The sequence below is a fragment of the Cyprinodon tularosa genome, unplaced genomic scaffold (assembly GCF_016077235.1).
Source record: "Cyprinodon tularosa strain WSP-4 unplaced genomic scaffold, ASM1607723v1 ctg51, whole genome shotgun sequence".
In the NCBI taxonomy this organism is placed as follows: Eukaryota; Metazoa; Chordata; class Actinopteri; order Cyprinodontiformes; family Cyprinodontidae; genus Cyprinodon; species Cyprinodon tularosa.
The window spans coordinates 3,915,086-3,927,956 of NW_024039241.1; the positions used below are offsets into that span (position 1 = coordinate 3,915,086).

At 34.0% G+C, this 12,871-nt stretch overlaps 1 protein-coding gene across 1 annotated transcript; it reads right to left on the reverse strand.

Annotated features, from left to right (window-relative positions):
- Window positions 1-589: 589 nt before the first annotated feature.
- rrp8 (ribosomal RNA processing 8) lies at window positions 590-6,950 on the reverse strand. The gene is made up of 7 exons (XM_038303443.1): window positions 6,570-6,950; window positions 6,198-6,447; window positions 2,487-3,360; window positions 2,033-2,162; window positions 1,849-1,955; window positions 1,343-1,439; window positions 590-826 (listed from the first exon to the last, which is right to left on the reverse strand). Exons 1-7 carry the CDS (start codon window positions 6,672-6,674, stop codon window positions 713-715), a joined length of 1,677 nt encoding a protein of 558 aa, XP_038159371.1. The 5' UTR covers window positions 6,675-6,950; the 3' UTR covers window positions 590-712.
- Between the last annotated feature and the right edge of the window lie 5,921 nt (window positions 6,951-12,871).

Sequence of the window (12,871 nt, forward strand, 5' to 3'; positions counted from 1 at the left end):
TGCACTATGCAGATAAATCGGTACAAAAATGATAAGAATTTATGGAACTTCCCCACATGACCTAAAATATGGCTACAAAAAATAAATTATGAAACTGACAATAGTAGAAGTTATTATGAAAGCTCCTTTTTAATGACTTGTAAAAACTGTGCTTATAACACAAAACAAAACCTAAAACCCCATTTTTAGTACATATAAAACAGAACGGGATGAAACAGTTTTTAGAATTACACTGAATGCCTTATTTAAACAGGTCAAAACAAGAAAACTGAATACAGGACTGCAACTTAAACAGAAGGAAAATACATGGCAGACATTTATTCTTACAGTTTCTGGATATTTTTAAATGTTATAAACGTGCCAATTTAAAATCTGCAAACTCTTTCTTGAAAAGTCTCTTATGAATGTTAGTTATAACATTATATAGCATTTCAAGTAAAGGTGAAGGATGCTTCGTCTTGTTTGTTCCTGTGGTCTGAGAATCTTTGTTGTTAGAAAGAATTGATCCAAATAAATAAAAGCAAAGTAGTAATATGTTGGTAAGGAGCTAAACATATAGTGGAGTTAATGTAGTCATTTTCTTAAAAAAAAAAAAAAAAAGGAAATCTGTAATCTGCACGGCGGCATTAAAGAAATAATACAGCTATGGTCAAATTACCTGCTGATTAAAATCTTTTTACATGCATCAATGCTTATGAGCTCTTCCCTAATATCATCTTTTCTTGTACACACAAGGCTTCAACTCCAGTCCAAATTTCTTCACGTTATTTGGAGCATTTCTCGTCTTCACAAACTCAAAGGAGAAGAAATGGCTGTTTTCTGTATCCTGAAAGAAAAAAAAAGAGAGACAAAAATACAAATTATTTCTGCAGCTTCACCTAAATACACCAACTTCAGATATTCACATTCCTTAAAATCTTGATGAAAAGGTCCTGCAGGTTCTCTCCAAGCACTGTTTACCAAACTGTTCTCTGCAAACGGATTCCACAGGATGCTCTGTTTAACCTGTAGTTTCCTGCCACATGCAGCCAGTGATGCACACTGCATGCCTTCAGTACATTTAACGTCATAGTAATGAAGTCTAAGCTTATTGATCTCTAGACAATTTCCTTTTTGTAAAGTGCAGCCTAGAAAACAGTAAAAAAATACATAAAAACTGTAATTTAAACACATGATTGTATATTTACAGTTCTAACATTTCAGTTTTTTATAATAAAATATAATAAATAAAATACAATAAAATGTATTCCATATAATATATTGAAATATATAAATATTTAACTATATTTAAATATTCAAATATAGTTAAATATATAAATATTGATCATATAAATAACCTGACCTTCGACGTCATCTTAAATCCTAGACCTGTGAGGCCAGAGATGAAGCTGTCCACATTGTCAAATCGGCTCGCTACTTCTGCAATTTTCAGGACGCCCCTGCAATGAAAAAGTGAAACAATTCGACATGATTTAATTTGACAGTTTCTTTATGTTTCTCTCTCTCTATCTCTATCTCTCTATCTCTCTCTTTTTTTCTGAAACACTCTTACTTATTCAAAATATGAACCTGAATCCAAATAATCTGTACCAATACTTTATTAAAGGTGACTAAGCTTTAGGTAAATGCATCGGGCAGAAACATTTAGATGTGAAAAGACCCTATAGACTGAAAACAAATGAACGCCAAACCTGTCGGGTGTTTTTGATAACAAAAACCATCCATCCTTTCCTATTGCAGAGCTTTGTGTTGATCTTTTACAGTAAATACTTAAGTGTGTTAAAGTGGTTTAAATATGTTTGCAAGGCTCAGAAAAAAATGTATGAATCAACTTTTTCCCCATTTTACCTCATTTTCAAGACGCGGTTGGCTTCTGCTAGGAATTCTGCCAGGTTGGTCCCCATGAGGGAAAGACAAAACACAGCGATGTCCACAGAGCTATCATCAAGAGGCACCTGCACAGATACGCCGCATGTTGATTCACGGAGACATGGAGCACACAGGTTGGAGGCTATTATGCAGAGGGACTCACTTTGGCCATGTCACACACAGTGACGAGTTCACAGGTGGCAGCCAGGTCAAAGCTGTGCACTTTGTTCTTCACGCTCCTCGCAATTTTACAGTCACCACAGCCAAAGTCTGCCACTACCAGATTAGTTGGTCTGTAACACATTACAGTAGGATAGAATCACTTTATTCATCCTTGCGCAGCAACTGAACAGACTAAGAGCAGATATAAATAGATGTAGAAGAATTATCTATAGATTAGAAAAAAATTAAAACAGATTTTAACACAAATAATCTTTACTAAAGAAGGAAGTATTTCATCTTAACAGGCCAACTGCTTCTACATAATGATGAAGAAAATAATCTGAATTAATTGTACTTAAAAACGGTGCCTTGTTAATGTGGGGTTGAGATAGCATGTTAGATTTGTTACAACAAACGAATATCTGCCTTCGAAACGAAGATGAAAGTTGTCTCACTTTTTCTGAATGTAGGAGATGATGGCGTTCACCGGGTTGGCCGGCCACCTCTGGACCTGAGCTGTGTAACCTTTATGGTAAACCCAGAAGGCCTGCGGATCCTGCTGAAACATGCGCCTGGCCTCGCCGCTCGACTTGCTGTACAGAAGCTCGTTAATGTAGCGGAAACGAGCCGCCTCCAGGCGCTGCTCCATGCGGGACCGGAGGGAGTCCGAGCGGTCTTGTGTCACCTCCTCTCGGACCGCCGCCGTGCCGGCATCTTTTGCTCCAACCTGGTCGTTCTCCTTTTCTTGGCTGATGAGTATTTTCTGCAGCTTCTCTCTCTTTAAAATCTGCTCCTTGCTCAGCTCTTTTTTCTGTTTTTGGGGGGGAAACTTCTGCTGATTATGCGAGATCTCCACCTTGAGTTCATCCTCTTTATGTTTAAATCCCTCAGTGGAACCTTTAGATGCACTTTTGGCAGAATTTGCACCTTTTAATTTCTCCAACTTTAGCTGTTTTTTCTCTACTGCTGTGGTTAATCCATGTGCTTCTTGTTCCGGCTTCTTTCTTTTCACTGGTTTCCTCTCCTTTCCCTTCTTTTGTTTCTGGTTTGCCGTCTGGCTGATGTTTTCACTGTTGCTTTTATGTGGATCTATTTTGATCTCTTCTGCTGGTTCCTGTTTATCTGTGGTTTTAGCTCTGTTTGCATCTTCTTCGGGTTTACTTTGGCGGAATTTGTTTTTGCATCTTTTTTTATTTTTTATCTTGTTTTTCCATTGCTTTCTGCTCAGCTTCTCGTTGCCTTGCTGTTTGTTTGCATTCTCCTGTGGAGGTTCTGGGACTTTTTCACCTTTTGTCTCCTTCGCAGATATCCTTTGTGTTTTTGAGGCTCCTTCAAAAAGAAACAAAACAGATGAATAAATTCTTACTCAGGCGTGGTGGAGAAAATTGAAATTTTTCTAAATGTTTAATTATAGATGCAAAGAATATAAAAAGACACAATTAGATGTGTGAATTGTCTATGTTATGTTTTCCACCTTTTTTTTGTTTTAATTTTTTTACAAAGAGCTTTTAAATAAGCTGACCTTTTAATGCATAAAAGATCATAAAAATTGCATTAAAGAAATTCACAAGTGGATTTAAATAAACATGTTATTTGGTGAAAAAAATCTTAAGAATTATTTGCAATGCTTGTAAAAACCAAAATCAAAACAGTTAGGTTCCCTCATTATAAACAGAAAGATGCACAGTTCAGTTGCCAAATTCAATTGAGGCTTTAACCAGAAATCACATGCTCTGTTAAGATGAATGCAATATGTGACTTTTTGATAACAGACACTCCCCACGGTTCAGAAATCAGGATGAGTGAGAACATAGAATAAGTTCTGGCATAAATCCCTGCATACCCTGGATTTCTGTTGTGAGAAAGTCCTCCAGTTGTTATCCTGAGTCAGGTTTAAACAGCAAGTTACTTTGTGAACCAGCTCTGGTCGGTAGTATTCGTGAACTTATCCTGAATCTAAGCTCATTTCGGCTGAGACATAACAAAAGAAAAGCATCAGAGATGGATTCTCTTTAAATGGAGGAGCCATTAATCTCGATGCAGCTAAGAGGCCTTTTTAATACTGGATTCATAGATTTTTTAACGTCATAGTTTCCACCAGAATCAATAACTTAACTCAATAAAATTCAAGCCTCAGATCACTTATATAACAGAGCGAGGGCAACTTATTTGTGCTGCAACGTGTTTTTATGCTGACTGAAGTGAAGTGTTAAAATGTTACGGTAAAGCTCAGGTACCCGTCAGATCAGATCCATTATTAGATTAATACTAATTTATCAATCACGTTGGTGGAGAATGTCCCTACCAGCACTTTTGGCTCCAGACTGAGATTTAAGCAATCAAAGATTGTTTTTATATAATTGTTAAATAACTTTTTTGTTCAATTAGAAAATAAAACTGAGCTCAACACACAAAAAAGCTTAATTTGCATTTTCATTTAATTAATTAACCACCACTCATTGTTTCACCTTGTCAGAAATCTGCAAGACATAAATAGAAGAACAATCCCTCAAGCTGAAAGCATCAGGGAAGGAAATCATTAAGTCTGTTTCACATTTTGAGATTTCAAGTAATATTGAAAGCATAGATGGCAAACACTTTCACTGTTCCTTTACCAAATACATTATTATTTTTTTTAGGTATACCCTTTTTAATTAAAAAAAAGTTTCCCTATGTTCCTGTAAATACTTCTCATACAGCCATTTCACAGCAAGCTTTATTGAAATAAATAACATGTTCAACTGCATTTCTGCTCTTTTATATGAAGTCATGAACCAGTTTTAAGGTCTTATGATATATTGAAATTATGTATTATTTTAGCTTGTTAACAACAATTATTATTAATGATAATAGCCTGTAATTTTAACGTATATCTTTCCAGATATTTTTTTATCTTGATTTAATGCTGCAAACATTATTATTTTTATGTTAAATAAGTGTTAAGGATATGATTTGAATTTTCTATCAAATGCACTGACTGTTTGTCACACTAAATCTCCTTATTATAAAACAGTAGCAGCATCACTCTTTGTGTTAAATATATATTTTGATAATCTTCTATATATCCCTTCATTAATGATTTATATTCCGATAAATAAATATGCACTTTGAGGCTTCCTCCTATTGCCATGGCGATCATTTTTCCTAAAGGAAGAGGAAGTTTTTTGCTTTGTTCATCATTTCAACTATCTATAGACAAAAAAAAAAAAATCTGACATGATGCATGAGGATTAAATCACTAAACACCAAAGATGTTTTATTTTGAAGGGAATATAAGTCACACTTTTTTTTATTTAATTCCATATGACCTCTCTGGCTGCTTTTAAAGGAGTAAGTTCTCCAGGAACAAAAATACCTCAGAGCTAAATAAATAGACAACTACTCATTTATTAAGAATGTATTCACTAAATTATAGAGGATCAAAGGTATAGTTGAAGATGTTCATTTTCCGTTGCATCATCAACATAAGTGGTCCTCCTAATTCTCATTGATTCTGTTGATACGTTTCGTAAGGCCGTCCTTTGTGCTCGTCCCCATTTTCACTTACTGGTGGTGAGTCTGACATAGTGAAAAAATTGCAAATCTTCTTTTGGAAAGTAAGCTTGTATGAGCGATGCAAACAGCAACTTTTAAACACAACGTGTACGAGGAGAAATGGGCTCATGCATGCTCTTGCACGCGTTTAATAGCTGTTCCCTCTTGGGAGCAGGTACAGGGTTTTGTATGTTCATTTTTTTTTAAAGATGTAGAGGGCATGTCTTTTCAAAAATTCACAAAAATCCTCCACTAAAGTTTTAAATAAAGATCATTTGTTGGGCGTTTGAGTAAATCATATAAATATTATTATGCTATTCAGTAACTATTGCAAGTGGTGATCTAGTAGTTTGAGAGCAAGACAGCTCCCTAATCCTACACGTCCAACAGAACATGACTTAAAGTCTTCTGTCTAAACAGCTTTGATATTTACTCATTTTTAAACTGCTTAAATAAAAGTGTACACAAAATAACCATAATAGTGTTCACCCTTTTTTACACGTTATTTTCCTTCTCATACTGAATTCATGTACTTTATCAACATTTTTTGGATTCATCAGAAATCATGCCACTTTTTCCAAAGATGTTATATCCGAACCATTAAATAGGGCCTCATTCTCTGAATTACTAACCAGGTTTATTTTCACTCTTCTTCTTTTTCACTGTAGATCTCTCCTCCTGGGCAGCTTGACTCTGGTCTCCACCTTCCTGCGCTCCATGTTTCCTCTTTTTCCTCCTCTTCTTCCTCTTCTTGCTGGGTGAGGAGGTGACTTCTGTCTCACTCTCGCTGCCCTGCTCCTCATGCTCGCTGCTCTTCCAGTCTGGAGCTGATCCCAGTGTCTCCAGAGTCCTCAGCAGACTCTTTTTCCCAATAACGTCAGACTAGCAAAGGCATAAAGAACAATCATATGTATTCTTACTCCAGACTGGACTTTTATTACTATACAAACACTCAAGATATATGGGAAAAAAGAGAGGAAACAGAGGAAAGCGAGTAACTGTACCTTAAAATATGTGCTGCATTCTGCTTTTGAGGTCGGTTTAAAGACTGTTTTACTCAGGATCTTTCCCTCTTGATCGTCACTCCAATCTTCCTCCTCATTAAACATGTTTTCTCTTTAATGGTGAGAAAACTGAACCTACAAATAGTCCAGTTCTCGTTGACTTTTGGGTAAATCCTGATCAGGGAGAGTCTGCTACAAAAACTGCTACAAGATTCGGTAAAGGCTAAACGAGCTAAGCTGCTAAATGCGAGTAAGAATACGTTTAAGTGCTAAAGGTTTGGTCTCATGTACCTTTGGTGGTGTTTCTTGTCAAGAAGGGAGCACCACGTTGATAATTTCATGTGCGTCGAAGAAGCAAAACAGAACTACAGACGCGGCTCGATGACGTAATACACACTGGGGATTTCTGGGTAATGACGTTTTTTCTTTACGTCTATCGAAAACGTACAGTTACCGCCGAATGACGATGCTGTGGGAAAAGGAATATACATACCTATGGAAGCCCGTTTCCGCCACTATGTAAAAAAAAAAAAAAAAAAAAAACTATCTCAATATAATGAGATACTATCTCATTATAATGAGATAGTAACTCAATATAATGAGATAGTAACTCAATATAATGAGATAGTAACTCAATATAATGAGATACTATCTCATTATAATGAGATAGTAACTCAATATAATGAGATACTATCTCATTATAATGAGATAGTATCTCAATATAATGAGATACTATCTCATTATAATGAGATAGTAACTCAATATAATGAGATAGTAACTCAATATAATGAGATACTATCTCAATATAATGAGATACTATCTCATTATAATGAGATAGTAACTCAATATAATGAGATAGTAACTCAATATAATGAGATAGTAACTCAATATAATGAGATACTATCTCATTATAATGAGATAGTAACTCAATATAATGAGATACTATCTCATTATAATGAGATAGTATCTCAATATAATGAGATACTATCTCATTATAATGAGATAGTAACTCAATATAATGAGATAGTAACTCAATATAATGAGATAGTAACTCAATATAATGAGATACTATCTCAATATAATGAGATACTATCTCATTATAATGAGATAGTATCTCAATATAATGAGATACTATCTCATTATAATGAGATAGTAACTCAATATAATGAGATACTATCTCAATATAATGAGATAGTAACTCAATATAATGAGATAGTAACTCAATATAATGAGATACTATCTCATTATAATGAGATAGTAACTCATTATATTGAGATACTATCTCATTATAATGAGATACTATCTCATTATATTGAGTTACTATCTCATTATAATGAGATAGTATCTCATTATATTGAGATACTATCTCATTATAATGAGATAGTAACTCAATATAATGAGATACTATCTCATTATAATGAGATAGTATCTCATTATATTGAGTTACTATCTCATTATATTGAGTTACTATCTCATTATATTGAGTTACTATCTCATTATAATGAGATAGTATCTCAATATAATGAGATACTATCTCATTATAATGAGATAGTAACTCAATATAATGAGATACTATCTCAATATAATGAGATAGTATCTCAATATAATGAGATACTATCTCATTATATTGAGATACTATCTCATTATATTGAGTTACTATCTCATTATATTGAGTTACTATCTCATTATATTGAGTTACTATCTCATTATAATGAGATAGTAACTCAATATAATGAGATACTATCTCATTATAATGAGATAGTAACTCAATATAATGAGATAGTAACTCAATATAATGAGATAGTATCTCAATATACTGAGATAGTAACTCAATATAATGAGATACTATCTCATTATAATGAGATAGTATCTCATTATATTGAGTTACTATCTCATTATAATGAGATAGTATCTCAATATAATGAGATACTATCTCATTATAATGAGATACTATCTCATTATAATGAGATAGTAACTCAATATAATGAGATAGTAACTCAATATAATGAGATACTATCTCAATATAATGAGATACTATCTCATTATAATGAGATAGTATCTCAATATAATGAGATACTATCTCATTATAATGAGATAGTAACTCAATATAATGAGATACTATCTCAATATAATGAGATAGTAACTCAATATAATGAGATAGTAACTCAATATAATGAGATAGTAACTCAATATAATGAGATACTATCTCATTATAATGAGATAGTAACTCAATATAATGAGATAGTAACTCAATATAATGAGATAGTAACTCAATATAATGAGATACTATCTCAATATAATGAGATAGTAACTCAATATAATGAGATAGTAACTCAATATAATGAGATACTATCTCATTATAATGAGATAGTAACTCAATATAATGAGATAGTAACTCAATATAATGAGATAGTAACTCAATATAATGAGATATTTTTTTTTTTTTTTTTTTACCAATTTTTTAAGTTAAAATTGAGTATTTTTGGTCAATAGCTCCCAAGTCATGTGACCTATTGATGCAAAATCAGTGTGAAATTGTTTTACTAGTCTCTGTAGATGGGGCACACTCATTTGTTTTTCATTTTAACTCTTTTTTTATTTTTTAGCAATTTTTTAAGTTAAAATTGAGTATTTTTGGTCAATAGCTCCCAGATCATGTGACCTATTGATGCAAAATCACTTGGAAATTGTTCTACTAGTCTCTGTAGATGGGGGAAACACTCATTTGATTTTCATTTTAATTCTTTTTTTTATTTTTTAGCAATTTTTTTAGTTAAAATTTAGTATTTTTGGTCAATAGCTCCCAGGTCATGTGACCTATTGACCCAAAATCAGTGTGAAATTGTTCTACTAGTCTCTGTAGATGGGGCACACTCATTTGTTTTGCATTTTAACTCTTTTTTTATTTTTTACCACATATGGACACCCTTATGCTTGAACATGGTGTTCGTTATGGACAATCCATGACGAGCACAGAAGTCCAACAACAGAACACCACCCGAGTTCAGATCGGGGCGACCATTCCTCCCAACCATGCCCCTCCAGGTCTCACTGTCATTGCCCACGTGAGCGTTGAAGTCTCCCAGCAGAACAAGGGAGTCCCCAGGAGGAGCACCCTCCAGTTCTCCCTCTAAGGACTCCAAGAAGGGTGGGTAATCTGAACTGTTGTTCGGCCCGTTAGCACAGACAACAGTCAGAACCCGTCCCCCCACCCTTAGGCGGAGCCCTCTCGTCCACCGGGATTAACCCCAACGTACAGGCACCGAGATGGGGGGCAACAAGTATGCCCACTCCTGCCCAGCGCCTGTCACTGTGGGCAACTCCAGAGTGGAAGTATGTCCAGCCCCTCTATAGGAGACTGGTTCCAGAACCAGAACCATACGTCGAGGTGAGACAGACTATTTCTAGCCGGAACCTCTCAGCCTCACACACTAGCTCCGGTCCCTTCCCACCAGCGAGGTGACATTCCACATCCCAAGAGCCAGCTTCTGCAGCCAAAGATCGGACCACCAGGGTCCCCTCCCCCGGCCAACACACATTGCATACGACCCTTATGGCCCCTCTCACGGGTGGTGGGCCCATGTAAGGGGGGACCCAACAATTCACACTGATTTGGGGTCAATAGGTCACATGACCTGGGAGCTATTGACCAAAAATACTCAATTTTAACTTAAAAAATTGGTAAAAAAATAAAAAAAGAGTTAAAATGAAAGACAAATGAGTGTGCCCCATCTACAGAGACTAGTAGAAAAATTTTACACTGATTTTGGGTCAATAGGTCACATGACCTGGGAGCTATTGAAGAAAAATACTAAATTTTAACTTAAAAAATTGCTAAAAAATAAAAAAAGAGTTAAAATGAAAAACAAATAAGTGTGCCCCATCTACAGAGACTAGTAGAACCATTTCACACTGATTTTGGGTCAATAGGTCACATGACCTGGGAGCTATTGACCAAAAATACTCAATTTTAACTTAAAAAATTGGTAAAAAAATAAAAAAAAAGAGTTAAAATGAAAGACAAATGAGTGTGCCCCATCTACAGAGACTAGTAGAAAAATTTTACACTGATTTTGGGTCAATAGGTCACATGACCTGGGAGATATTGACCAAAAATACTCAATTTTAACTTAAAAAATTGGTAAAAAAATAAAAAAAAAGAGTTAAAATGAAAGACAAATGAGTGTGCCCCATCTACAGAGACTAGTAGAAAAATTTTACACTGATTTTGGGTCAATAGGTCACATGACCTGGGAGCTATTGAAGAAAAATACTAAATTTTAACTTAAAAAATTGCTAAAAAATAAAAAAAGAGTTAAAATGAAAAACAAATAAGTGTTCCCCATCTACAGAGACTAGTAGAACCATTTCACACTGATTTTGGGTCAATAGGTCACATGACCTGGGAGCTATTGACCAAAAATACTAAATTTTAACTTAAAAAATTGGTAAAAAAATAAAAAAAGAGTTAAAATGAAAGACAAATGAGTGTGCCCCATCTACAGAGACTAGTAGAAAAATTTTACACTGATTTTGGGTCAATAGGTCACATGACCTGGGAGCTATTGAAGAAAAATACTAAATTTTAACTTAAAAAATTGCTAAAAAATAAAAAAAGAGTTAAAATGAAAAACAAATAAGTGTGCCCCATCTACAGAGACTAGTAGAAAAATTTTACACTGATTTTGGGTCAATAGGTCACATGACCTGGGAGCTATTGAAGAAAAATACTCAGTTTTAACTTAAAAAATTGCTAAAAAATAAAAAAAGAGTTAAAATGAAAAGTAAATGAGTGTGTCCCATCTACAGAGACTAGTAGAACCATTTCACACTGATTTTGGGTCAATAGGTCACATGACCTGGGAGCTATTGACCAAAAATACTCAATTTTAACTTAAAAAATTGGTAAAAAAATAAAAAAAGAGTTAAAATGAAACATAAATGAGTGTGTCCCATCTACAGAGACTAGTAGAACCATTTCACACTGATTTTGGGTCAATAGGTCACATGACCTGGGAGCTATTGACGAAAAATACTCAATTTTAACTAAAAAAATTGGTAAAAAAAAATAAAAAAGAGTTAAAATGCAAAACAAATGAGTGTGCCCCATCTACAGAGACTAGTAGAACAATTTCACACTGATTTTGCATCAATAGGTCACATGACCTGGGAGCTATTGACCAAAAATACTCAATTTTAACTTAAAAATTGGTAAAAAATAAAAAAAAAACTATCACAAGATAATGAGATAGTAACTCAATATAATGAGATAGTATCTCATTATAATGAGATAGTAACTCAATATAATGAGATACTATCTCATTATATTGAGTTACTATCTCATTATATTGAGTTACTATCTCATTATATTGAGATAGTTTTTTTTTTTTTTTTTTTACAGAGTGGCGGAAACGGGCTTCCATACATACCAGAGTTTAAAAACTACATTTCTAAAAGAACATCAGATCAACTGTCTGTTTTCACAGCAGAAATGGTGGCAATTATACTAAGCTTACAATGAGGAGGTTAGACCAGACAGGGTTGTGGTCTGTACAGATTCCAAAGCAGTTTTAGAAAGTGTTCAGGGAGAAGGAAATTATAGAAAACATTTAGTATTAGAAATTAAACACGGTCTATTTAGATTATATAGGGGTGGCACTGATATTTGGTTATGTTGGGTTCTCAGCACATGAAGGTGTAAAAGGAAATGAAAAGGCAGATATATTAGCAAAAAGGGCTTTAGAGGGAACAATAACCATTACAATTCCTTTTGGGAAAGGGGAAGGTAAATCACTTATTAAGAGTAAAGAAATGGAAAAATAGCAAAAGAGATGGAACAAAGATAAAGGAAGAGGATTATTTAAGGTACAAAAATCAGTATTAAATAGAATCATAAATGAGAGAAACAGAAGATAAGAAGTAATAATCATCAGATTAAGAGTGGGTCATACCTATTTAAATGACAATTTATATTTAATAGGGAGTAAAAATAATGATAAATGTGAAGGATGTGGAGAAAAAGAACATGTAGAACATAAACTGATGAACTGTAAAACTTATGAACATGAAAGGGAGAAAATGAGGATGGTTGGAAGGACAGGAAAATAATTTTGTCTTAAAGGAATTTACCTGGAATTTAAGGAAATATGAAGCATATTCACAGAATAAGGAAAGCATTGTCTATTTATCTACAGAATACAAAATTAAGCAATATAATTGGATGTAAAGTAATAAAGTCGCTACACACTCATGTACAGTAGGTGGCGGTATGCACCAAAAAGTTGCTTGCGATTCACCATAAT

Bases quoted from the DNA above. Each gene is read 5' to 3' on its own strand.
- rrp8 (XM_038303443.1), bottom strand. From the start codon at position 6,674: ATGTTTAATGAGGAGGAAGATTGGAGTGACGATCAAGAGGGAAAGATC. The intron at 2,163-2,486 runs GTGAGACAACTT...AATGTGTTACAG, and splicing joins ATCTCCTACATTCAGAAAAA to ACCAACTAATCTGGTAGTGG. The intron at 1,956-2,032 runs GTGAGTCCCTCT...GTATCTGTGCAG, and splicing joins CTGTGTGTGACATGGCCAAA to GTGCCTCTTGATGATAGCTC.